Source organism: Ips typographus, linkage group LG5 (genome assembly GCF_016097725.1).
Source record: "Ips typographus isolate SLU linkage group LG5, UJ_Ityp_2.0, whole genome shotgun sequence".
NCBI classification, from domain to species: Eukaryota; Metazoa; Arthropoda; class Insecta; order Coleoptera; family Curculionidae; genus Ips; species Ips typographus.
Genome location: NC_138426.1, coordinates 2,862,329 through 2,890,206, shown reverse-complemented (window position 1 = coordinate 2,890,206; position 27,878 = coordinate 2,862,329). Strand labels below are relative to the sequence as shown.

Below are 27,878 nucleotides of genomic sequence, written 5' to 3'. Positions count from 1 at the left end.
CTTGTCAGAAGAGATCTAATCGTGCGGCCCAAGCTGGACAGTCATGGCAGGTCAACTTGTAAATGCCACTTTAGTCCAGTTGAGTTTATCCTTGGAAATGACCAGCAAGATTCTAGAAACGTGCTACCGCACCATCCTGCCTATGCTGCGACTTAAGCTGACATAAACAAAGGGGACGACGAAACTATGGTCAGTGGACGAGTTTTACAATGTGTACGGTGGTGCTCCAAAGTTTGTTGTGCTGCTCTCCCTCGCCTGGGAATTATAAAACTATCAGATCAGTCAGATTTTCAGGTGCTGAAGATGACCTTATAGGAAGAAACCGGTCCACCAAAAGGATTATTAAAAGACTTGCACGAAGAATACACCCTCTTTTTGTGAACAACCTGTCTCTTTATAAGACTTTGTTTAATAAGCCAGCACACCAGTGCTGGTCCTGTGGACGTCTAGTACAGTACGCGCCTAGTAAAAGTGAAACTGATGGTGCATCTGGTTGGCAGTGCGGTATGCAGGTGCAGTGCGTACAACACACAGCGAGAAGAAAAAAAAGATAATTTGCTGGCCCCAAGGGCAGATCCCCAACAAGGTGTGATATCGAAGTCGGCCGGGGGTGTCTGGGAGAGAGTGACCCAGTTACAGGACAAAGTGTGCCGAGTACGCGCCGAGTCTTCAGTCGGAAGCCGCCTTTAGTGTTGCGCCCGGCTTTTCTTCTTTCTATTTCTTCTTCTTCGATCGCGACGGAAGAAGCAACACGTGAAAGATCGGTTTCGTCGGTCGGTCGGTCGGCGTGTTTGAGAGCCACGCGCCAAACCGCGTGAATCGGTAGATCGGGTCTTCCCTTTGTGATTTAATTTAATTTTACCATTGAAGATTTATTGCTGGATGATTGAGAAGACATTCAACCAGGTGGGATATTATATTATTTATAACATTGTTAATATGACAAGATATGTTGCTTCAATTTTTTAAAATTACAATACAACTTTTACACTATTTTTGTTATTCTAAGTGACAACCTTGATCTGGTTCATATCAAATAAAAAAGACAACTTGAAATATCACCATCCTATTGCTCTAAGGCAAACTGGAAACTTTAATGATACACGGCTTAGGGGAACCAATTAACTGTGGTGCGACGTTTTCTGATCTAATTGTCACTTTTTAAAGCACTTTAATGTCACACAACAAACAAAATATGTATGTACAACATAACAATGTAAAAAAAAACGTAGAAACTACAAACATATCTCAGCTATTGTAGGTATTCCAAAAGTTACACAAATGATTGCAAATGTGATGACAAAGTAATTGCTAGTTGGAATTTGAGTATGGTAATTTTGGAAACATATTGAAAAGATATTATATATAGTTCTGAGTTATTTTTTGTTGCTTTAGTTAAATCAATATTTCAATATGACAAATATTATAAAAGACAATTAAAATTCCTTGCAAATGGCTTGTCTGTTTCCTATATCTAAACAGTAAGGTTTTGGAAGTAAAAGCAAGTTTCTGTAAGATTATCTTGAAATATTTAGCTTAAATCAAGTTTACTTTTATTTAGAATAATAATTTAAATATCACACAATCATCCAGTTTTTACAGACACTTGCTTTTATTTTCAAAACATTACTCTTTAGGTACAGGAACACGGCTTATATTTCCAAAGAGTTTTAATTGTCTAAAAGCTATTAAATGTTTTAAAAGTTGGTTTTAAAACTCTATTTGGTTTCTAAGACACCCAAACCTTCACAAAGTTTTTGATTTAACACTGATGCTAGATGAAGTTATATTACTTCTAGATCAGTTCTAACAATTTCACAAATCTTCGAATCTCCAAGTCTCTGAGCTTCTTATTAAACTTTATTTTGTCCATAAAGATGCTAAAATCTTGTTAGAAACGTCCATTTTGTGGCAAAACCTTCTTCAAAATGTTTACAGTTTTTTCAGAATCTCTTTGATACTGCAGGTGGTTTCTGTGACTTCAAAGAAACTTTAAAAATACCTTGAAGATTGTAAAGATATATAGTTACAGATCATTAGGACCATAGAGGCTAATTAAGTTGATAAAGTCTTCTTCACACAGTTTCTGATATAATTAGTGGTTTTTGGTCAATTTTGTGTTGAAACGTCTTAAAAGCCCAAATACTGAAGGTAGCAAAAACCTACTTGGTGGTCTGTATTATATATTTTAGTCAAACGTCACATCCCGGCTGTTGGGAGCTACTTCAGCCAACTAGTCTGCTTGGACTTATCTCCCTGGACTATTGACTGTCCCAGGAATATTGTCCGCGAACAGGAGAAAACTGGACATCTTCCACCGACTCTTCTTCCAATCATCCTGGGCAGATAAGATCCACGCTGATACGCTTGTAGTGTGCTAGTACCTACTTTTTGAGCACCCAGTTTTGCTAGTCGATCCGCCTTTTTATTTCTTGGCATAACAGCATGTCCCAGAATCCACACGAGACGTATATCCTTTGGGCCAGCGTTTCTAGAGTTGTCAGGATCTCACACACTTCTAGTGTTTGCGATCCCTGGATCTCCCACCCATTCCTCGCCTGGAATAGGGTAGCGTATGTACTCAGAGCGAAGTACTTCGTTGTCTGGCCTGTTATGGTGTAGACACCTCCCTCCGTCTGCCCTTTACTGCTGGATCCATCCGTAAAACAGTTAGATTCATCGCAGACGACCCCCGGGGCAACTGCATTCTCCCACTCTTCCCAGTCGGTAATTACAACCTTAAGGAAGTTTCAGGGCTTTAGCCTTCTTGGCATATGATCACTACTCATAAGGTATTGGGCACTGTTTGATGTGTCCAGTCTTATATATGAGTCCATAGTACGCAGACTACATGCCGCTTTTCTGGCTTCTATTTGATTCCTGTCTAATTTTGTGCGGGCGTCACTTTTTCCATACTTGACCTTCACACAAGGGCCCCATATGTTAGTATAAGTTTGACTATGTCACAGAAGGTTCAGTGAGCAACCTTGGGTTAAAGTCCTCAGGTGCTACCACAAGCCTTCGTACAGGTCCACAGTGCTAACGAAGCTTTCCTGATTTTAGGGGACATGTGCTCCCGACACGACAATTTAGCGTTTAGGTAGATGCTTAATCGACTGGTTGTAGTTTAGTGTTAGACCAGAGAGAGTTATCTCTGGTGGTATCTCTTAGTCTCGCTGAACAGCATAAGCTGTGCTTTTGCTGGGTTGAATATTAAACCAACTAGCTCATACCAGTTACCGACCGTTTGCAGCGCTCTAACTATAGCATTGTGGACCATGTCTCTTACACCGTTACGGAGAATAACGATATCGTTTGCATTTGCCTCTACATAGAAGCATCGTCTAGATTCTTCTACTGATACAAAGCTCATCTCCTCTACTCTCCTCTCTTTACTACATCAGTTCATCTACTACAAAGCTCTACAGCAGAGAGGAGAGTACTCCTCCCTGAAAACAACCACTTGCAGCAAACTTCTGGACAGCATGGAACAAACCCACTCTCTCAGTGGAAGCTCAACGTTGCGTCAAGTCAACTCACGGTAAATGACATTGGTAAAGGAAGTAATGTGAAATGATCTAAAAAGACACCAAGAAGATCTCGCTTTCTGAGGAGAGCTCCTGTTATTCTGCGTGCTAGCTGATGCAAAGCGGCTTCAGCTGACTTCCGCTCTGATAAGCATATTGATGTTTATGTAGGGGTATAACTATTTGTGATCCCTCTTTGAGGTAGCGGTCCACAAGTCGTTCTAATGCTTTTAGTAGAGTACTCGTCAGACTCCTCTCCAGACCACCCTCTTGGAGGTCACATCCTTTTAGCAGTTTTATGGTCACAGCTCACAGTAATCGTGGGTGTTGAGTTTTTACGTCGCGAAGGTGTGTCTGAAACAAAAGTTCCATCGTTTCTCCGGCTGATGATAAAACCCCTTTCAGGACTGACAAGTGCACCAGTCCTCGCTTTATGGTCTTTTGACAAAAGCCTGCCAAGGCGCGTTGCTGCAGGCATTTTATTAATGCAGATCTTCCTTTCCTTTCTGAGATCAATCTCCCGTTTTGGTCTTTTGTGATCCTAATTTATGTTTCTTCATAAGTGTAGTCATCGTAGAACGGTTCACTTGGGAATAAACAACATTCCAATAATCTGCCACGTAGCTGTCTATTATGCCAAACCATCCTGTTACTGGCTCCAAACTATTATTATTCTATTAGATTTCTGACACCGCTGGCTGACTGAAATTAAACTTCCTTCACTCTCAATCCCGTAAAAGTGTTATGACATTAGATCATATTCTTCAATTTAGGTTCGTTATTTATAACATTCATAACGCCTTCCATTTTTACCATGATGGCGTGCAACTAAAGTTATACTAATCAAGGAAGTAAAATTATATGCTACTTTAGTAGAATCACCCTAACCAATTTAATATCAAACGAATTGCTGTGCCACTAGGTCAGCTACATATTAATTTTTCTATTCGAATAAAACATAAATTGAAACATTAATTCGTTGAAAACAAGATGAGCAACAACGATTTGAGACCGGATCGTAGGCATAAGATTAAGGGCCCAATTTAACTTTTCTTCGTTTCTCGTTTGCAGCTTTCACCGACTTTTAATTGAAAAGCTCTCGAGGCTTCTTCCGTCGATTTATAAACGAGATACTCGTTTAGATGATCTACATTCAATACATCTTCATGCTGTAGTGCGATATCGTTATTTTAATCGGTCTTTTTAAGGTTATTTAATTTCATATAGGATCTATGACTTTATAAGAGCGTCTAACTTTGAAACACAACGTATCAACCTACTTTTTCTGTATTTTTATATAAATAATTTATACCAATTTAAATTATCACATTTAAAAATTGCGTATCATTTTGTTAGCAGTATTTTTTCACATTTATAATATAAATAATTATTTGACTTCCTAAATTATTTCAAAAAATATGCAACGTATTGAAACAACTCTATCAAAACACACTAATTCCTTGTCTGAGTCCCATAATTGCAATGAATTCAAATTATATTTTCTCTTGTGGAACGACTATGTTTCAATATCATCTTAACATATGTTTAATGTAACATGTCGTACGGAACAGAACATTTAAGAAAATATTTTGGACAGTTACCAGCACGTTACCAGAATTTTGACAGACCTGCTTAGGTTAGAAACAAATTGTCAAATGTCAAAATTGTTGAAACCCCACTAGTGACCGAGCTACAAAACGTATTTCATGTTATGCTATTTTATAGCTCTGCTAAAGAGAGTTCATACACTGTTGCCATGTTTATGACAAAACAGATTAAGCTCGGAATAAACAGCTAAAAGTCACAGTTCTCAAGATCTTACTCGTGAAGCTATAAAGTGCCTTTGATGAACTAACAAGGTTGTTAATGAATATTTCGCATTTTTACTGGATAGAAAGAATTACAAACGAAGAAGTACTCCGAAGAATCAGCCTGAAATCATGCTTACTGTGAAGCGTAGAAAATTAGAGTATTTTAGCCATATCATGAGAAATAACAAATACAGAATTCTCCAAAACATAATCCAAGGCAAAGCCGATGGCTGACGAGGGCCTGGAAGAAGAAGAATTTCATGGCTGGCTAACCTGCGGAAATGGTTTGGAGCAACATTTACTGAACTATTCCGAACGCAGCCAATAAGATCCGCATAGCCATGATGATAGTCAACGTCCGTAATCGGCTAGGGCAATAGAAGAAGACAGTTCTATGAACGGGAATTTACACTGTTGCCACTTTTATGACAGACCAGACCAAACTTAAAATTAGCAGCCAAACATCACAACTGTCAAAATCTTACTCAAAAGAGTATTACATTATGAAGTTTTTGTGGCTAACATAACCGACGATGTACTTTTGGGATTGGATCTATTGGAAAAACACAAGTTTCAGTTGGACTTAGAAAACAGAGTGATCAAGACCGGACAGAAGAAGATTGTTATGACAACACCCGAACAAAAATCGCAAATAAGAAAGGTCACATTGCAAGAGAATATGAACTTACCAGCAAGATCAGAAAGCATCGTAAAGATTCACGTGGATGAAGAAATCGAACTGCAGCTAGTAGAACCGAGCTATGAAAAGCAACACGACGCTGTGAAGAAGGGACTGCTTGTGGCTCGAACCTTAGTTAGACAGAAGAATTTGAGACCAAAGGTGACGGCATAGCCAAATATGAGCCAGTAATAATAGTGACTACAGAGGCGGAAAAAACGAAACCAAATCCCGAGAGTGACCCTCCTCAGTGTTTGATACATCTAGTTGAAAAGGCCAGCTTACCCTGAATGGACAAGAAAAACGGATTTTTGGCCATTTGCTTCTCAACTACAAGAATGTGTTTGTCTTAGACGAAGCAGATTTGGGAAGAAATTATTTGGTGAGACATAAAATTGAAACCAATGATCATTTTCCAATCAAGCAGAGTCCCAGAAGAATCCCAATGGGTGAAAAATCTGATACAAGATGTAGCGAAAAGAGGCGTTATCGAGCCATCCACAAGCCCTTGGAGTTCTCCTGTCGTACTGGTTACTAAGAAAGATGGGACTACCAGATTCTGTGTGGACAACAGGAGACTCAATGGTGTTACCAAAAAGGATAGTTACATCGAATCATCGACACTCTGGTTAATGCAGAGTGATTTTCTACCTTGGACTTAAAGAGTGGATTTTAGCAAGTGGAGATGGACCACTTATGGAAACTGCACTCAGAGGATTGACCTGGAAAACCTTTCTTGTCTACTTAGATGACATCGTCAGCATGGAAAAACGTTTGAGGAACACTTGTAAAACATCGAAGAAATCTTCAATAAGTTCCGAGAAGCATATTTAAAGTTGAAAAGAAGCGCAGCTTTTCCAGGAAGAAGTTTAGTGAAAACCCGTGAAAACTGACCCCTGAAGAAATCCGAGGCAGTCAAAAATTTGCCAATTCTAATGACAAGCACGAGCTAAGGAGCTTTTTGGGATTGTTCTTTTATTACAGAAGGTATTCTGATATAGCCAGACCCTTACACAATGTGACAGAGAATCCCCAGCCTTTCAAATGGACCCCAACATGCCAATTTTGGCTTACCCATGACCTGGTCAAGAATTTATTGTGGATGCAGATGCTACTAATACTGGAGTGGGTGTTGTCTCAAATACAGGATGGCGAAGAACGAGTGATAGCCTACTTCAGCAAAGCTTATCCACCAAGCTTTGTATCTCTTCTATGGTTTCGGCAATAACTATGGTATCGTCTGCATACCGGATATTATTAATAGGTATTCCATTAACCTTTACTTCCGTTATTGTTTCCTCCAGTCCTCTCTGAATTTCTTCACCGGCGATAGTTTACATCCTTATCCTACCCACGTTGTATTGTTATTTCTTCTGAGACTTCATTATCTTTTGATATTAGTGGTTGTAGTATAAATTATTTATTATTCTAATGAACAAATATACTTATATGCATGTATAAAAAACATATTAGACGAAACATAATACAAAGTATAAAAAGTACTTCCTGTACCATTTCACCATAGAGCAAACAATCGTAAACTACTCGTTTTGGTCTGTAAATAATGTTTTGTTTTAAGTTATCTTGAAACACTTGTTGCTTACATACACAAGGCCTACTGATTATACCATTAATAAGCATACGATTTGTTTTCAGGTCACTCATCGTAAAGGAGTATAAAATGAGGTGGCGATTATTACACGCAATCAATACCACTGTTATGTAAATTCACTTTCGGTATTTAACGGAGAAGTCCAATGTTACAACCGAGATATCGTATGGAAATTTCAAACTAGGTTGGTCATTAATGGGTAAGTTCCACTGTTTTCAATGTACCAGATTAATGGACTAGTGTAGATAAGAAATTCTGCTACTACAATATTGGCGGCAGGAATTTAATAGTTATTGTTGTGAAACATAACTGAGCTAAATCGCGTCGGGTAATTTAGACATGGATTGGATGGAAAAATTTCTATCGTTAATTTTTTTTTGTTTCAAGCATACATAGAAGGAAAGTGGGTTTGTCTTTTAAGAAGAAGAATTTAAACAAGTAATCAATGTAGTTACCAAAAAACTACGCTATCTGATCGTGTATAATTACAACTCGATGGGTTAGCTTCTTATGGCCTTCGGTTCTATTACATTAATTTAAGAGAAACCACTTTCATTTTTTCACAGGACCGTGTTTTTAATTAGTGCCTATAGGTAGGGAACCTGGAAATAACAACTTAATATTTACAGTTTGGTTTTCTCTTTCGGTGTTTCTCATGAGAAACAACGATCTACAGAAGATTTGATCCGTATATTTTGACCGGTTATGGCGAATATCATTAGAGCTATCAAACGGCTCTGAATTCAGAAATTATAACACTGCTCTCGAAATGATAAAAAAAATGTATTGCATCAAGTAAAAATGTGTGACAAAAGGTTAAATTACGTTACTTTTTCGTGTCCGAGTCCATATTACAATTTGTCAGCCCATTATCTGGCTACGACCAGAGCACTATCTTTAGCAAGCCATAAATCTTCGAGGGAGCATAAGCTTGGGCAGTTCCCACAAACCAGGAGGTGCTCCATAGTCTGTGTCGCCCTACAGTCGCATTTGACATCCTGTTCATTAATAATTCCCCATTTTGCGAGGTTGGTCTTTACGGGGGCAACTCCGGTTCTGAGACGGTTGAGGGATTTCCAGCTCTTTCAGTCCAGCCTGGTTCCTGTTTTAAGGGGAAGACTTCTGCTGGATCTATCGGTAGTGTACTCAGAAAGCCTTTGCCTGATTTTAATCGCCTCATCGGCTCGGGTGCTTCATAGAGAGGGTGACGGTTATCAAATGTGTGTTCAGTAGCTAGTCGTCGAGTTGTTGGTGGTTCGCACCCAGCCGCTTTATAGAGCTTAATCCAGCGGAGTGGCCCTCATGCAGCCAGTCATAAGCCTGCATGTCTCGTTAATAGCAGCATTGATAGATTTGACACGCTGACTGAAGTTCAGTCGAATACGGGGAAGGCACATCCAGAATACTCGACCAAATAACTGCTCTGGAAGAGAGGTTGTCCAGGTCTCCTGGGCGTACATCCGCCCGTTCAAATATGGAAGACCTGAGGTTGGCCAGAGCCGGATAGCGGCACAGTAGGTGCGCGACTAACTCGTCATCTTCCATACACCAGCGGCATTTGGCGTCTTCCGCCAGGCCTATTCAGTGCATGTGAGCCCTTAGCTGACAGTGACCGGTGTACTACGCCGTCACTGCCTTCAGGTGTGGTCTGCTGAGTTGCAAGAGATTGTTGGTCCTGTTCTTAGAGGGCCCCTAATAAACTCCTTGGAGTGAGCCAACCCTGTAGTTCTCAGCCATAGGTCGGAGTGTTCCTGATAGCACCACTCCACAGCTTAGCCAGTTCGTCGGCTTTGGCATTCCCTGTGAAGTCGGAGTGACCGGGAATCCACATCAGGGTAACGTTGTTGGATTTTCCAAGAGAAGTGTGTGAAGATTTTTATCGATTTCCGCCCTTTCCGAAGGGGGGTTTTAATTCATCATCTCCCTAGAACAGATCTCGAAGGCGTAGAGTTTAGCCTGCAGGACCGTCGGTGTTTGTCCCAGTACCTCAGTCAGAACACCGCCTAGTAAACCAGCAGATATCTGCTCGGAGTAGGTTAGGTTAGGTATGTATGGTAAGCAAGTCCAACCAACATCCCCCGTTTGTTGTCTACGTAGCTCGATGTTTCTTGGGCGAGTGGCTCTGTTGAATTGTTATCTACTGTATCCGTTCCACCCGAAACCTTTTCCAGATGTTTAAACTCATTTTCTAACTCTGATGGTTTGCAAATCCTTCTTGCCCGCTCCGATAGGGATCACTCATCTTTTTTGACTAGGGTGATGATTAGATCCACTATTGTGGTAACGGTTCGTGTGTGTTGGTTTTGGATATACCGTGTGAGCCAGTGTTCCATTAGGTTTCCTTGTCACCATTACATCCAGGAAAGGTAGACGTCCTTCTTTTTCGGTCTCCATAGTAAATTGAATTCTTGGATTTATGGAGTTTAGATGTACCAAGAATTGCTGCAGTTCGTCTTCACCGTGGCTCCAGACTACAAAATCTAAACCAGCACTTTGGTTTTTTTTGGAGCGGTGGCCAGAGCATTTACTTCAAATGTTTCCATAAAATAGTTTGCTATTACCGGACTGAGAGGGCTGCCCATTGCTACACCATCATTTTGTTCGAAGAATTCACTCTGTCATTGAAAGTAAGTGGTGGTTAGGGAGTGTCTGAACAATTTGGCGTATGTCCAGTGGAAACTATCGTTCTATCTGCTCCAAAGTCGTTTTGATTAGTACCATAGTGAATAAAGAAACAACATCAAAACTCACAAGCACCTGCAGATAAAGGCATGCAATTTGTCCACAAAATGTGCTGAGTCTTTTATGAAGCTGTCTGTCATTCCTATTTTTGGTTGAAGGAATGTTGTAAGGTATATTGCTATCTCATACGTAGAGCTTCCTATGGCACTAACAATGGGTCTCAGAGGTACATCCGGCTTGTGTATTTTAACCATAAAGTCTGGGTGGAAGGGCCTCTGACTTCTTGAGTTTCGAGATATCTTCAGCAGCGACAGTCGTGGAATCTTTAATAAGTTAGCAGGTAAAACTAGGATCTCTTTGTCTTGATTGAGTGTTTTAAGAGCTGATATTTCTCTAAAAGTGAGATTGCTTTTTGGGTGTTTGCTCTCTGCAGTATCCGTGACGTTTCTGCTCTTATGTGCTCTGCGGTATGTATTGGCATCGACCGTATTCCACTCTCCACATTTTCAATGATTTCCTCTACCGGCAGCTTTGTCGGTACTATCTCAAAATTTCCTCCTTTGCTCAAAACGGAGTTCTGTTTGAGTAAGATTGACGATAGTTCTATGTTGTCTGTCTTCAGGTGGTGTTTCTACTAAATCCGATATTGCCAGTTCTGTTGTGTCAGAGCTTAGCAAAATAGATGAACTTTTCCTAACATAGAAACTTCTTCACCTCGAAGTGTTACTGGTCCTAAACTTTGAGGTACTTTGACTGACTTTAGAGAAAATTATATTAACTTAAAATACTCTTACATAAGGTTTATTGATCCTAAAGATATCTAGGCTTTAATTTAACTATCACACTAATTAACCTCCTTATTTTTGGGAAATATGAATTTCTCAGCAACCAGGAAAGAAAATGCTAAATGCTTTATTGACACGATGCAAAAAAGATGCTGTAAATTTGTTATATACATAGTTTTTCGGGGATTTTCCATATCAAAAGATATCTCTTAATACACTTCTCTGTGTAAAAAACACAACGAATATTGAGGAGAACCTACAAAGCCACAAAAATCCATATCGACCAACTTACACGGTGATTTAGTAACTTTAGAGGAAAAATTTTAGTTCTAAGTCATTATCAAGCAAAATGTTTACACAATTTGTTGCAATAATCTTTGTCTAATAGAATTAATAAGTTTCTTCTACCTTCTACTCTCTCTTACTATTCTTCCCTGAATAATCAAGCATAATTGTACAACTAACCACATCTTCGTATTTTATAGTTTTTGTAACTCAGGCAACAAATGAGACAATCAATTTAACACTATAGTTGACACTCCCTGTACATAATAAAGTAAATGATACCTAGTAATAAATAATGTCATAAGCCGTTAGTGGAGAATTAACAAATCTGTCGTGCATCCTCAATTCATACAACCGAACGTTCAACCAGTATGTTGTTTTTAAATTTGTATTATTCACGTTTAATTAACCTATTTTCAGTGATACTCATCACATCAACAGTTGCATTCATTGTTACAGTCAGATAAATGCATTATTTACTATATTACGCTCTACAAGCCAAGTAATTCGGGTGCTAATTGGGTCGAAGATTCCATGTGAGCTTACATGCGGTGGATGAGCTTTAATCAATGTTAATTAGAATGAAAGGCCGACCAAACCCAAATGTGCAATTACATGGATTCGTGATAAATACTATTTTAGGTTAGTAATTTCGCACGGTAATTTATACTTTGTTATTATACTTGTATGTGAAAGTTTTCTTGTTGTCTCCTTGGGGTGATAATTTTCATGTCAGATATTGACAAAATTGACATGGTTGGCATTTGGTTTTTTTTTAAATTGATTCACTCGATTTTAATAATTTTTTTGAGGATTAAAAATTATTTTCTTCCTCTTTCTGATGACCTAAATGATCTTTTTGAAAGTTGCCACGGATCGAACTATACAGGATGTGACTGAGGTGTAGTCAAAAAATGAAAAAATTCGGTCTAACGCCATTTCTCTCTTCTCTTTCTCTGTTTGAATTTCAGAATAACCTTTATCGAGTCTTGTGGTAAATACCTTTCGCCAGTTTGGCGATTAAGGACAAGCTAAATATGAGACCAACTAAATATTGATATCTCCAATCCGAGTTAGTGCTGCAACATCAGCCTTCATGAGATCGCTCCAGCTCCCCTGAAATGGGGCAATCTTCTCTAATGTGTCTGATTGTCTGGTTTGGAGCTACGCAGTCACATCCCGGAGACTCTAGAGAACCGTATCTGAAGAGTGAGTCTGCGCACGGTCCATGACCTGTACGGTCTCAGTTTAGTTGGACTCACAGTTTCCTATTCCTATCGAGCTCAGTGCCTGCAGTGTCAAAGTTGTATCTACAATAGCTCGGTAGTACTGGGCCCATAGATTTATTATTTCAACATACGGTGGGTTTCTAGAGCGGAGTCTATTTCGTCGTAGAGTAGGTATATCTTCCTGTACAGGTAGTTCTAGGTTGTCCTGTATCTTCCGGTGCTCTCTGAGCAAGGCCTGGGTTCTACGAATTGCAGGAGGGGAAGCCTATAGGTGGATGTTGGTCGGATTGCTCCAGTTATTAATCGCATTGTATGGTTCAACTGGACGTCGATCAAATTTGTGTGGCAGCTGTGGAGCACAGTACTCGGGTGTTGAGAGGACCAGCGGGATGGACGATTGCGTGTTTTTATTTTAGCAGCGGTATTCTCAAGGTGTTTCCTCCGCCACGTAGCATGCCTCATGCCTTTCTGCTTGAATGTTTGAAGTTTATGTTCTCAACCATCTCAGCAGCGTCAAGGCTGTGAAGAAGGTAGTCCGCAATATCGCTATCGCCACTGCTGTTCTATTCATCATAGAGTTGTTCGCAGTGCTCATTCCATCCTGGTATATCTTCTTCTGTATCCACGGGGAATATATTTCTAAACAGCAGCTAGAACTGCATCTACAAATCGCCAGTAATACTTAGGCTTTGGCGGGATAAAGCAAATATATTTATCCAGGTGGTCTGCAAAACCCTGTCAGTCATCCCTGCGGAAATTCCATCTGGGTCGAGGGACAGACCTCACTATAGGGACGGAAAGTCCTATGTCCAGTATAACATGTTTGTGTTGGCTGTGTGGAAAATTGGGTAGGACTTCTCTGGACACAGGTATTGGGTGGTCTCCGCCATCACGGGATACAAAGCAGAGATCCGGATTGTAATCTCTTCGCCAAGCGGCCGTTCTGAAGGTTCCCGAATCCTTGGCGTCAAAATCCAAGTATAAATTATTATCAGATTTGCTGAGCGCAACACCACAATCATCATCGCGTGCATATTTCCATTGGCCATGGTGACTATTAAAGTCTCCAGCATATATTGATGGGTGGACAGAAGTCGTCAGAACGTATAAATATTGTTTATGGTGATATCCTCCAGTTTTACCGACAGTTCTGTGTTTTTCGTTCACTGTCTCGTCGAAATAAGAGGATTCATGGCTATGACCTTATAGGTGGTATCTATTGGTAGTATCTTCCGGAGTATGAGCGTGTGTTGTTTCTTGGATTAGGACTACGTCAATATCATTATCCAAGAGGAGCTTTGATAGGTACTCACTCTTAGCTCGGCTGATACCTTCTATATTTAAATGGCACACTCGGACTAAATGTCCAAGTCTCTTAGTCAGTCGGTCCTGAAAAGGTCCATCGTCTTCTAAGCATCTCCTACACTTGGGATGCTCAGCAGCACCCATCAGGGATTGATGTCGTCCCAGGTGACAATGACCGGTCAATAAGCCTGTCACCGTTCTTAGGTTACTTCTGTCGAGTCTCGGTAGTTGTTTAGTTTTCAGAGCGTTGGGGCCACTTATGAGTTCCTTGGCCTGTGTTATGTCCATGGTGGCAACCCCGTAGTAGTGGAACAATTGCCTGGCCAAGGTCCCTATGGAGCAAGTAGCCATGCTCTTTGAGATCCCAACACATAACTTGGAAGCGATGGGAGTCTCTTGTGCGCCCAATCTCGCCAAACAATCGGCCTCCTCATTGGCGGGACCATCAGAATGTCCAAATATGCAAAAAGCCAATAAATCAAGACCAATGACAGTCTAAATCGCATTACAATCCGTTGATTCGTTTCAAATTGGCAATCTTTTACTAGGATATCAAAAGAATGTACCTAATCATCCCGCTCCTAAATGCTTTCACGTGATAATAGGCAACCCTGCTAGAAATAAACATCAAACACTTTTTGAAAAATGTCTATTATACATAAGTTATGTCTAACTACCTACTAAGCAAAACTAACTTGTCGTGTAATTTCCAACATTATGCAATAAAACCAGGACGTGCCAAAAAGTCACATTACTCTGTCTAATTAAGAATCTAATTAGGAACAATAATTTATTGTGACATTCACCGGAAAACGAAGATTTACGCGCTCAGTTCCTTTGAATTAAGCACGCACCCGACTTTTCATAAACCTATCCTAAGTTAAGATGTTCGATTTCTTATTGACGGTCGGAAGTTTCACGCTTTCGTATTCAAATAAACTTAATAAAGATTGACATTTGCTTTGTCCATATTTTCTCTTCACCTTTATGGCCGTTTTACAGTCATCTTTGTCGTTGAAGATGGACATTTTAAGCCTCTGGTCAATATGCTCAAAAAATCGCCGATTACAATCGTATGTATATCTAAGAACCGTAAATATATAATTATATGTAATAAAAAAAGGCTGTAGAATTCTACTTTCTTTTCACGGTCAAGTGGAACGGGTTTGCTTTATATGCGTGTTTATTACTGGTTCGTACATGAACTATCATTCAGAAGATAATGCGAGAATAGCAATTATGGTTCTTGTTGGGAAGTTACGAGATGTAATTACCATTTGTATGTTAAAATGGATTATTTATTAATTTTGTTCCACAATTTTGAGCTTATTTTAGTAAAATTAATGGTTCAGTTTGTTCTTAGTTGAGCTTAGTTTAGTAAAATTAATGGTTCAGAAGTATATTTTAATTGGAAAGTGCTACATTTGCAACTTCTTCTGAGCAATTGCCCAGATGTACAGCTATCCCAATCATAGTTGTGAGTAGAAGTACTCCATAAAATAAGTTATCGTGTAATCGCCACGTCCTATGTCAGTCTCCAAGTCAAACGAAAGAGATCTCGTTGTTATGTTGGGGATGAGCGGGAAACCATAAATTCAGAAACGGTCCAAAATGCTTCAACAAAATGCGTGACGACCTTTAAAGTTTTCTTCTATTCAGTTAAAAAAAATAACTACTTGAATACGAAAAGAAGAAGAAAGGTATATGAACTCGTTAAATCGAAGTTCAGGTCAATGAAGTTTGAGATACGTCGAAGGGATAGGTCAGTTGTTGATCTTAGGTCGCATTCGTTTTCACGCTCCATGGAGCGAGCAGAGCGTTTTTAACGTCACAATGACGTTATTTGACAGTTGGGCAATTTATGGTTTTGCCAAATTACCTCATCGTGACGTCAAACACGCTCTGCTAGCTCCATGATTACGCTACGTTCCTAAAAGTTACTAATACCAGTATGAGACTCCTCATCCTTTAGCGCTACAACCTTGGTGGGTGGGTCATGGCTGACAGCACCACTCTCTTCCACTCAGTTCGGTTTTCCATCAATCTATGGTCAAAAGGGATATGCATTTTTTGGAGGTCTGATTTAATGTTGTCTCTCCAACGCATTCTGGGACCGAGTGGTCTTTTACCTGTTGGAACTTCCTCTCACACCAGTCTTACAAGTCTTTCGTCATCCAGCCTGTGTACGTGGCCTTCCGTTGGAATTTAATCTCTTGGACAATATCACTATCGTTGTAAAGCTCCTGCACTTCGGCATTCGTCCTAATGCGATATCGCATATTTGTGCACGGATCATGATGGGGTCCAAAGATTTTTCTGATAATTTTTCGTTCAGAGTTGTTGTTGTTTCTGGGTTTTTTGGCACTACCAGCTAGGGGTATTTTGCCAGCTCGTTACGAGAGAGGCTCAGATAGTCGGGCTAGAGCCCCTGAGCCCCAGATAGCTACAAAAAGTTCTAAAAAATCACTTAAAGGCACGATCCTAGCAAAAGATACAGTCATTCCTCCTGGAAACTATAACCGTCACTGTCACATCCACGTGGTCTTCTCCTAGGTTTTCACCCTTTCCGCCTATTGGAAGTGCTCCGCACAAGACAGTTCCCCGTAGACTTTTAGGAATCGACGTTTCCACTTAGAGGTCCCACCATCTCCACTCGACCGGCTGCGGAATTCGGTCGTCAACTTCAAATTTTCCTGAACACCGTTTCAAGAAACGTGCGGTACCTTCCAAGTTGAAAACCGAACAGTCGTTCAAAGTTTTTCTTCGTTTTCTTTGGTCATTGTCCACCTTTGGTATCCATATTATGTTATTATCGGCCTGACAACGGTTTTATACATTTAAATTTTTGATTTTCTTGTTATTTTCTTTGATTTCATAAGATTGTTTAGTGCGTCTAGGCAGCGGTTTGCAAATTGGAATCTGCCCTTGATTTCTTCAGTGACGTCGTTATCCGCAGTGTTTATGGCTCCAAGGTATTTGAAACGGTCTACCCTTTCAAAATTAATAGATCGTCGCCTTGTTTAAACCCACCGTGTATTTCGAAACTGCTGGATAGACTGTTATTTACTGGTACCTCAGATACTCCGCCCTCCATACAAACTTTAGTCATCTGAATGAGCTTCTTTGGTATAGAGAATTCTGCCATCGCGTTCCAGATTTGGCTTTTCTCTATGCTATCATGTGCCTGTCGGAAGTCTATGAAGAGGTTATGTACTGTTCTATTATATTTCCACCCTTTTTCTAGGAGCTGCCTCAGTGTAAAGAGTCGATCTATTGTTGATCTGTTTGTCCTAAATCTGGCTTGGTACTCTCCCAGGAAGTTTTCTGCATATGAGGTTAGTCTACTTAGTAGGATTTTTAATAGAACTTTATATGCAGTTTTTTCAAGTGAGATTCCTCTATAGTTGGAGCATTTTGATTTGTCCCCTTTTTTGTAGATTGGTATGATGATGCTTTCTTTCCATCTTATTGGTATTTTAGCTTCTAGCCATATAAGAGTTATTACACGGTGGATTTGGTGAAGTAGTGCCTCTTACCCATATTTTAAAAGTTCTGCCGGTATCTTGTCCGAGCCAGGTGCCTTGGAGTTCTTTAGTTTATTTAGTGCCTTTTGGGTTTCCTCGTAGGAGGGAATCATTAACTGGTAGGTCCACTGTGCTGTATGTTTCTTCTTATGCGGTTCTTCTTGTTTCACGTTTAGAAGATCCTTAAAATATACTTTTCTGGGTTTTTCTTTTCGTTCCTCAATTAATTGTTCGTCATTGAGTATCATCTACCCTTGGTTGTTCTTCAGTGTTGGTATGGATCTGGGCTTAAATCCTTTCTTCTCCAAAAAGGTTTCTCTGTAGAATTCTCTGGAGACTGTTTTGGGGCGATCTCTTACCATTGTTTCATACTTCTGCCGTTCATATCTTCTTTTCTTCGCTCTTATTAGTTTTCTTGTGTTTTTTCGACAAATTGCGTACTTCTCTCTACTTTCGTTTGTTTGTAGTTGTATCATTCTCTTCCTTTCTGTTTGTCTTTTTCCTAGCTGCTTTTGGCATTTCTCGCCGAACCATGCTTTTGCCACACTTTCGACCGTCTTTGTTATAATTTCTGCCGGACTAAGTAATGGTCTGTCCCCATATATTCCTCTTAGGCTTCTTACATCCAATATGTTGCTCGCGTGACCAGCATCTGTAATGATATGGTCGATCTGGTTTTGGGTGATGTGATCATTTGAGACGCAGGTCTGTTTATGAATTATGTGGGATTATTCTTATGTGGGAACATGGTTGACTTTATCATCATGTTATTAGCTGCAGTTGTTTCTATAAGCCTTTGGCCATTATCATTGGATACATTATGAGACTTCTAGCTTGGCAAATTAGGCAAGGTCACAGACTTACACCTCTGTTAAATGTGTGATGTCTTAGATTCAAACTTACAAATTAACCAATCTCACTTTCAAATGACCCAAATGCAAAATAGATTTGCCAAGGAGTGCCAACCTCCTTCGGCTTAAGCTGATTGTCATATCTCAAGGGCCGATGCCGATTTAGATTAAAAAAAATAAAGAAAACGGACTGGACTGACCTTAACTGTGTCGATCTTTTCAACTTCGTGGTGTTCAGCTGAAGAAGTAGGTTACATCGAAGGGGTGGACAGTGTTAGTGTCCAATTGTAAAACTAAATCCAGTACTACAGACTGATAGTGTATCCCACAAAACTTTACAGTTTCCAGTAGCCAACTCTTCTAAATCTGCCAAATTACGTTATTCAAAAGCAAGTACCATGTGAACCGTGGAACCCTTTTGATCAAAAAGACATGCTTGAAAAATTAGGTTAACTCACTAGCCTCTTTAAATACGGAATTTTGGTGCCTTTAAGTTGGACACGTCATAACCGTCAAATGTCACTTTATTATTTTTAAAAAGGAATAGGAAAGGAAAGGAATTATGTGTTTATTTCCTGAACTTTTAAAATTATTAATAATTACTAATTAAAATGATGACTGCTTCTGCACTGGTGTGATCGTTTTACGTTTTTATGATAAAATAGTGTCAAAAAGCCGCTGGTAAGTGATCCATGATGTCAGAATGTAACCAGAGTGCCAAGCTTTATAAGAGTTGTTGAACCAGCAACTCAGCGTCCTTTGAACTTACCAAAAAAACAAACCAAACTATAAAAAGAAGTGTAACAAAAGTCTTATTCTTCTTCTTGAAATAGGCTTTCAGTCTGTTTTTCCAGCTTTAAGAAGTTCCCTTCGCCGTCGACATCCAACTATCCCTCCAGGCCTCCATCTCTTTGGTGGTCTGCCTGGCGGTCTTCTAGAGTGTGGTTTTCCGTCTCTCACAATTTTAGCAATTCTATTGTCTTTCATTCTGTTGATGTGTTGATTCTACTCTCGCCGTCTCTGCCTCGTCAATGTTAAGATGTCCTGTATGTCGCAGATTCGTCTTATTTCTTGGTTGGGTATTCTGTCACGTAGCGTGATACTTCAGAGCGTTCTCATCTCTGCCTTTGTGCTTATGCTCTTGGTTCTGCTGGTGTCTTCCGGGGTGTCTGCGGCATATGAGATTATTGGCCTTACGCATGATTTATATATTCTGCTTTGCTTCTATTTTTAGAAATTGGTTTTTCCATATAATGTCTTTCAAACATTCCGGCTCTTCTAGAGGCCTTATCCATTTGATTGTTTACCTCAGATCTCCTGTCTTAGTATCTGAAGGACATCACCTGTTCTACTATTTCGTCGTTAACAGCTAGTTTGCTTCTTCCAAGTTCTTTTACTACAAACAGTGATTTTGTCTTGTTTGTCGCAATCGACATATTGTAGCGTTTCGTTGCCAGGTAGAATTGATGGTTCGTTTTCTGATATAATTACTGCGTCATCCGCGTAGCACCATGCACCGCGTTTTTAACGTCTTTTATTATTTTGTTCATCATTAGGTTAAAGAGTACCGGGCTTAGAGACTCTCCCTGTCTTATTCCTGTTCATATGAACACTTTTTGGATCAGGCTGTTGTTCACAAGTATTCTGATCGTTGTATTGGTGTTCAAGTTTTCAATAGTTCTAACTATTGCTTCCGGAATGCTACCCCGTCTCAATATGACAAGTGATGTCATTTAGCCTCACTAGATCAAACACTTTGCTCAGATCTATGAAGCACATATACGTCGGTTTCTCGTATTCGATTGATTTCTCGACTATTTGTCGAATGATGAATATGGCGTCTGTGGTAGAACTGTTTTTCCTGAATCCCTGTAGTTCTTCCATTATGGGTATTTGTTCTGAGATGATACCGCATATGATTTTTGTGAATAGTTTTATCACGGAGCTTAGGAGAGTTATTCCTCATGATGTCATGATGTGACCTTTAAAATTAAATTTGATGTTTGAAAATAGTCACGCTACCATTTTCATCTTAAAAAAAGCCTCGTGACTTTACAAATATCAGTCTAAACGTAAAAACTTAAAAATTGTCACGTGATTTAGTGTACAAGTTTAAAACTAAAAAAAACGGTCACGTGACCCTTCAGAATTCTGTGTTGACGTAAAAAAAAGTTACGTGACCTATAAAAATAAATTTTATGATTGAAAATCGTCACGTTACTTTAAAAATATCAGTTTTAACTGAAAAACGGTCACGTGACCCTTCAAATAACATTTTGACATTTAAAATTCTCACGTGACATTGTGAATTCCATTTTTAATCTTAAAAGGGCTACGTGACTTTTAAAATTAAATTTAATGATTGAGAATAGTCACGTGATCATTTTTACCTTAAAAAGTGTCACGAGACCTTTAGGATTCCGTTTTGACGTTAAAAAAGAGACACTAGACCGTTAAAAATAAATTTGATGATTGAAAATTATCACGTGACCCATTTTACCTTAATAGCAGTCGCGTGACTTTAAGCAAACATCAGTTTAAACGGTCACATGACCACTCAAATAATATTTGGACCTTGAAAATTGTCACCATTTTTAATATTAAAAAGACTACGTGACTTTTAAAATTAAATTTAATGATTGAGAATAGTCACGTGACCATTTTTACCTTAAAAAGTGACACGTGACCGTTCAAATAATATTTTGACATTTAAAACGTTACAAACATTGTCACGTGGCCTTAAAATTAAATTTTATGATTGAAAATATAGTTATTTATGCAACGAGTGCAAGTACATCATTTTTGATCGTAACGTAAATAATATTAGATGACTAAAGATCGAGTTTAAGAACATGTAAGTGCAAAATAGTTATTAATGCAACAAGTGCAAAAAGTACATCTTTTTTGCACGCAATGTAAGTGCAAGAAAAGACTTTTTGCATAGGTTGTTTGATGATAAAAGCACAGCAAATATAGTGCAAAAAAGACTTTGTTGCACTAGTGCAAAAAAGAGGAAAATTTTGTACTAAAAATCATTAAAAAATGAAAACATAGTGCACAATAGAAGAACTTTTTGCACGATTTTTAATAATAACTAAAAAGGGAATTATACCCATTTGAAAAGCCTCCCAAGTAATCCATGTTTTTTTAGCAAACAGTATCTAACTAATCAAAGTATATTTGGAAGTAATCTAGTAAGGTAAAAATACCTCAAAATAAGCCAAAACTCGCTTCTCTAGCTCTTCATGTTACCGAGATCTAAAATCTTAAAAAGCCCCTTAATACACCCCATTCTTTCAATTTTTTGAAAAAGGAAAAATTTGAAAGTGCTTTTTTTAACTTATTTAAGGTTCTTTGGTATAAATATGCCCTTTGCTGTGCATTGGAGCCCTTTTGGAGCAAAACCAAATTTTGACATTTTACATAATACATTAACACAGTTTTTGAACGTTTCTGAAAATTACCCACAAAATGCACAACTTTGCCTTCATTCGCATGTCTTACAACATCTGAGATCTCTATGCTTCTACTTGCTTCATGTATCACATACTCGCTGTAAAAACTACTTTGTCACTTACATTGTGGAAAATTACAATAAAAGTTGTGAATTACGTAACGTGGTAAATGGAAGCCTCTCTCTTATTCAAGTCGTAAAAATTATCATTCTGACCTAGTAAGACTTCCACAAAACATGCGTACGTGATGAACAGGTATTATGCATGTCTTTTCAGTCTTTTAACTACTTTTTAAATTATGTTCTTGAAGAACAATATTAATTATAAAAATAGCCAACTACATGTATAACCTTGATTGCCAAATGCACAACTTCAGTAATTTTAGGAACAATGAAAACCGTAATTTTATTATGAAAATGTGCGTTAAGGTGGTTTGGTTGAAATAATGACATTGCAGGTAGGCCTCTGTTACAATTTTCGAGTTAAAACAATACGTACATTACTTTTATTACACGGCGATTATGGTTTCTTTTCGTAATGAGCTTGGAACGTTTTAAAATTATGTCACAAAAAGTGTGTGTAACGTCTTCCTTAAATTGTTTTCATTTGACGGTGCGTAGCTAAATAATGTACACATACTTGGATGGTCATATGATTAATAACAACGTTTAAAAATGTTAAGAGTTCGTAGAATGATTCAGTTCAGTGTGAGACGAATTTAGGTTCAGGAGCTTTGATATGACTCCTAAACATAATGCCAGGGTCAACAGGAATTATCATATTTTTAAACAAAATAAACCCGTCTTATAACGTTTTGATCACCCATTGTTAGTAATTATTAATTAAAACAATGTCACATGTACAAAATATTGTTTCTACTTCTATAGGGATATTCGTTAATTCCTTAACAGTTTAGAGAACGGATTAGTTAGGCAATTGCCACTGGTTGAACGAACATGGAATCCTAGACTTTCCGCAACTGTGAAATATGAAATAGACATCTCTCTTCAGCCTTAATTCCCATTGGGAATGTCTTCTTCTTTCAGCAGCCCTTTTTCATCCACTCCTGCACATAGGCCTCCCATTGCTGCTTCCATTCGGATCGGTTCATTGCCATCTGGTGCCATTTTCTTCCCGCTATTTCTTTTATATCGTCGATCCATCGTTTCTGTGGACGACCAGCACTTCTTTTATGTTGCCTTGGACTTCTCTGTACTATACGTCTTGTCCATCTGTCATTGTCTTGTCGTGCCACATGCCCCATCCAACGCCATTTCTGACGTGCGATGTGCTCTATAACATTGTCGACTTTTGTTCTTTTTTTAATTTCCTCGTTCTGTAGATGATCCCTTAGGCTTACCCTCCAACATAGTTCTTTCGATTGCTCGTTGTGTTGATCTTAGTCTATTCGCACTTTTAACTGTGAGAGTCATTGCTTCCATACCATAAGTCAAGACTGGCAAAAGACATGTGTTGAAAATCTTATTTTTTAGGTTGATAAGAAGTGTTGGATTTCTTAATGTTGTTCCCAATTTTCCTCAGCAGCCCATGTTAGTTGAATACGCTTGTTATTTCGGCTGTTTGATTTTCTTTACCCAGTGTTATGGTGTGTCCTAAATAATATATGTATTTGTTGACTTTCTCTATTTGTTGTCCCACTAGATATCTACCATCCACGCGCAGGTCCTTTTTGTCCCAATCCAGTCTTCTGAATACGTCCTCCAATGTAAGGGTAAATAACTTAGGGGATATTGTGTCTCCTTATCGGACGCCTCTTTTAATTGGTATTCGATCAGTTGTTACATCTTCTTTTGATAAAGGGTGAGACAGTGAAGTGTTATGTTATGATGAAATTGAGTTTAAGAAGGTGGCGCTTCTTCTTCTTCTTCTTTCAGCAGCCCTTTTGCATCCACTCCTGAACATAGGCCTCCTCTTGCTGCTTCCATTCGGATCGGTTCATTGCCATCTGGTGCCATTTTCTTCCCGCTATTTCTTTTATATCGTCGATCCATCGTTTCTGTGGATGATCAGCACTTTTTTCATGTTGCCTTGGACGTCACTGTACTATACGTCTTGTCCATCTGTCATTGTGTTGTCGTGCCACATGCCCCATCCATTTCTGAAGTGCGATGCGCTCTATAACATCGTCGACTTTTGTTCTTTTCCTAATTTCCTCGTTCTGTATATGATCCCTTAGGCTTACCCCCAACAAGGTTATTTGTCTTGAAGTGCCACATGCCCCATCCAACGCCATTTCTGACGTGCGATGTGCTCTATAACATTGTTCTTCTTCTAATTTCCTCGGTTCTGTATATGACTCCTTAGGCTTACCCCCAACATAATTCTTTCAATTGCTCGTTGTGTTGTTCCTAGTCTATTAGCGCTTTTAACTGTGAGAGTCATTGTTTCCATACCATAAGTCAAGACTGGTAAAACACATGTGTTGAAAACCTCCTTTTTTAGGTTGATAGGAAGTGTTGGATTTCTTAATGTTGTTCCCAATTTTCCTACAGCAGCCCATGTTAGTCGTTTGATTTTCTTTACTCAGTGTTATGGTGTGTCCTAAATATATGTATTCCATGACTTTCTCTATTTGTTGTCCTTCTAATTGTGCGACGCCGGGATCTGGAGTCAACAGTTTTATCGATGTTCCTGTTTAAACCGATTCATCAGTCATTGCCCAAGGGCTGAATAATGCTTTGGGGCAAATTGGGAATTTGGAATGAGGTGGTCAATTATGTATGGCCTAGTTGACTTTTTATTTGCCTCTATTTTTCTTTGTCCTGAGTTTCTTTCACTAACTTATGGAACGGATTATCTGTATTTTGCACCATCTGATCGATCCATCTTGTAGGCGGGCGACCTCTGATCCCTCGCCCTTCCACCCCACCCTGTACAACAAGGCTCTCAATTCCTTCTTCATTTATCATGATGTGACCAAAGAAGGTTAGTATCCGAAGCAAGATTGTCGTGGAAACTCTCTGAGGACTCTCACACGATGATTCAGTTCTTGTAGTATTGACATATTTGTTCTATGAGCCGTCCAGATGTAGGCCTCTTCCAAATCCCTCCACGCCTTTCTATTTCTAGCAGTCCGGGTCCAATTCCTTCCTGCAACATTCTGGATATCGTCTCGCCATCGTCTCTGGGCCTACCAATGCTTCGTTTGGTCTCTCTTGGGCGCCAAACTAGTGTCCTATGTGCCCACCTGTGGTCGTCCTGCCTTGCCACATGACCAGCCCATCTCCAGTTCAGTTGTGCCACAAGGGGTTGGTCGTTCTTCTGTACTCATGATCTTTGTTTTGTTCAAGTTTATTTCAAGTCCAATTTGCATGAACTTGAACAAAACAAAAATCAGCATACCAGCTGTTTTTTAAGTGTGATTGATACTCGTTTATTCCTCCATATTCTGGTAAATTTTCTCATTGCAACCCGTGCTAGCTCACATCTGCGTCAGACCTCTAATTCTACAGAGCCGGTATTACTTATAAGAGAGCCAAAATGGATGTATGTATTCACTACTTCGAACCTGTCGATTAGAATTTCAGGCCTTTTGTTGTTTTGTACAATCATCACTTCAGCTCCAGAGTTAGCTACTAATGTCGTATCATCCGCAAAGCGTAGGTTGTTAATTTTGCGACAATCGTTTTTGCCAGTTTTCAAGTGCCTTTCTTATAATATATTCACCATATGCATTAAAGTGCTGTGGCGAGAGAATGCACCCCTGGTGAACACCACATTCTGGCTGGAACTCTTCTGATCTATTTTTTTGTATCTTCATACGTATAATTAGTTATTAGGGATGTCAGATGTAGCGGCACTCTCATCTCTCTCAAAACCTGCCACAGTTGTGTCCATTTGACTTTGCGGTAGTCTATAAAGCATATTTACAGTGTAGTGTTGAATTTTCTGGCTTTCTCTATGATCTGTCGGATATTTAAGATTTGCTCTCAAGTACCTCATCCATTGATGAACCCTGCTTGTTCTGCCGATGTTTCAGGGGATCAGCGGCCTAATTCTTGAAAGCAGGGAACAGAATTCTCAAAAGAAGTGTTGATAGAATGGGACAGAAGAAGTCTTCCGGCCATTGCTTCATAAACCATATTTTGTTACATACCTGGTGCATAACTTCAATGCCATCTTCTGTAGCCTGAAGAATTTCTGTAGAGATCTGGTCCGGTCCGGGAGCTTTAATTAGTTTTAGTTTCCTCATTGCGTATACCACTTCTTCTGTCAGGATATCTGGCTCCTCCATCCCGACGTCAATGGTTTTCATAGTACTTTTGTTTATATTTTCTACATGATTACGGTACCTATCCTTGTCTTCTTCCTTGACTAAGCCCTTTAGGTCTCGTCTGAAAGCCAATGGTTACGTTTTGTTTGTTGGAGTTTTGGTTGTTTTTCTATAGCTTCCTTTAAACAATCTTCCAATTTACTCCAGATTTGTTGTGGAGTCATGTCCGCGTTACATATTAGAAATAGACCAATCACAGGCAATTTTTGGCGTGCGGTATGAAATAGACCAATTACAGCTAATCTTGAATGTTAACAAAATAATTCTTTTGATGAAAGCTTCAATCATCCTGACTGCAGGTTTAGAATTGATAATTTTTATTTTTCTAAACGGCACTTGTTGCTTTATGTAATGTGACTCTGCTGCATTAATCACCTCATTGAAATTTTATATCACTTTTTTCAATAAAACAAAAACTTAAAACTGGTTATCTGAAAATATTCTAATTTCTTCTTTCAGTACAATTTGGTACACTCTGTACAGAATAACCCATTTAGTGTTTATAGCCGGTAATGAATTCGTATCTATCACCCGGATTGTTTTGCATTATAGATATTCCAACAATCGGATGGGTAAACTTAATGCATCATTAACACCACGAGATAAAACTAGCACATTTCACTTCTTTCAATGCTGGACTTTCATTTTAAGTCGATATCCGACATGACCTCGGTTACCTTGTTTTGCCTAAACAATAACCGATTTACTAAAATAATTGCGAAAACAGGCATTCTTTTCAAATGCCTTCATCCGTACAACAATTTCTTTTCATCCTTCCTTTAGACAATGTCATGGTCATTTGAAGCAATAACAAGACCAGAGTTTTGTTATAACAACGAATAATATCAAAATTTTTTTTCGGGCTAAATTAATTTGAAACCCAATTTGTGTATTTTGATTCCTTCCTGTACCAGAAGAAGGATCTTAGTTTTAAATAATAAATTACTGTTTATCAAGTTTTTTCATTCTCCAATAGTAATCCAACTTTCTTCAGATTGAAATTTCTTAGATGCATTCAGAAGTAATTCTAAATTAACTAAACGAATATAGAATCCTAGACTTTCCGCAACTGTGCGATATGAAATAGACTAATCACTGGCAATTTTCAGCGTGCGATATGAAATAGACCAATCAGAGACAATCTGCAGCGTGCGATATTAATATGAAAATAGATAAAGCTAATCAGCTGTCACACGGTACTTTGGCTGCGTCAAAAGTGATAACGTAAACATATTTGTGTGAAATTTGGTAAGTGATTCCAATTAGTCGTAGAAAATAGCCTGTAAAACCGTCCAATTCGACATCTTATTCACCTTTGTTGTGCAATATACTTGCAAAGGTTATCCTACCTACTGCGCCACTTGTTAGGTTTTTTGGCTGTTAATCGTTAAAAGTCAATACAACGCAACAGTACTAAAACTTACTTGACTGACCACATTTCTTACTCGTTTAAGTTAAAAATTAAACAAAACTTTCTTAGACTGGGGAGCTATTTCAATAAAATGTCCGAGACTGTTTGTCGGACTGTTTGTAAAATATACTACAAAACACAACATATTTCACAAACATCCTGCATAAATCTCTTTTACGTTTATTGCAATCTCATATAGGGATCTTATCCTCGGTCAATGTTGCCTGAATGATCCGTTTACTGTACGTTTCTGACGGAAAAAATATACCTAGTGTAAATTGTTTGAAATACCCGGAAAGCAGGTTAACATCGCTCTTTAAAGAAATTATTGAATCTTATCGACTTGTAAGGCACGGAAAAGAGAAAATTGAACAGAAAAAGCCTGACAGATCATTCCAATAAATCTTTTTAGCACTATTTTCTTCGAG

At 38.8% G+C, this 27,878-nt stretch overlaps 1 protein-coding gene across 2 annotated transcripts in view; it reads left to right on the top strand.

Moving 5' to 3' along the window:
* Nucleotides 1-485: 485 nt before the first annotated feature.
* The window catches only part of Sb (serine proteinase stubble), an 88,967-nt gene continuing 61,574 nt past the window's right edge, over nucleotides 486-27,878 (top strand). The window contains exons 1-2 of one of the 2 annotated variants that reach the window (XM_081980745.1): nucleotides 486-906; nucleotides 7,674-7,828. In XM_081980745.1, the coding sequence (XP_081836871.1) occupies nucleotides 7,825-7,828 (4 nt within the window). In that variant the 5' untranslated portion in view covers nucleotides 486-906; nucleotides 7,674-7,824. The remainder of the gene's footprint in view (nucleotides 907-7,673; nucleotides 7,829-27,878) is intronic. The other variant, XM_081980746.1, reaches the window with a different exon arrangement.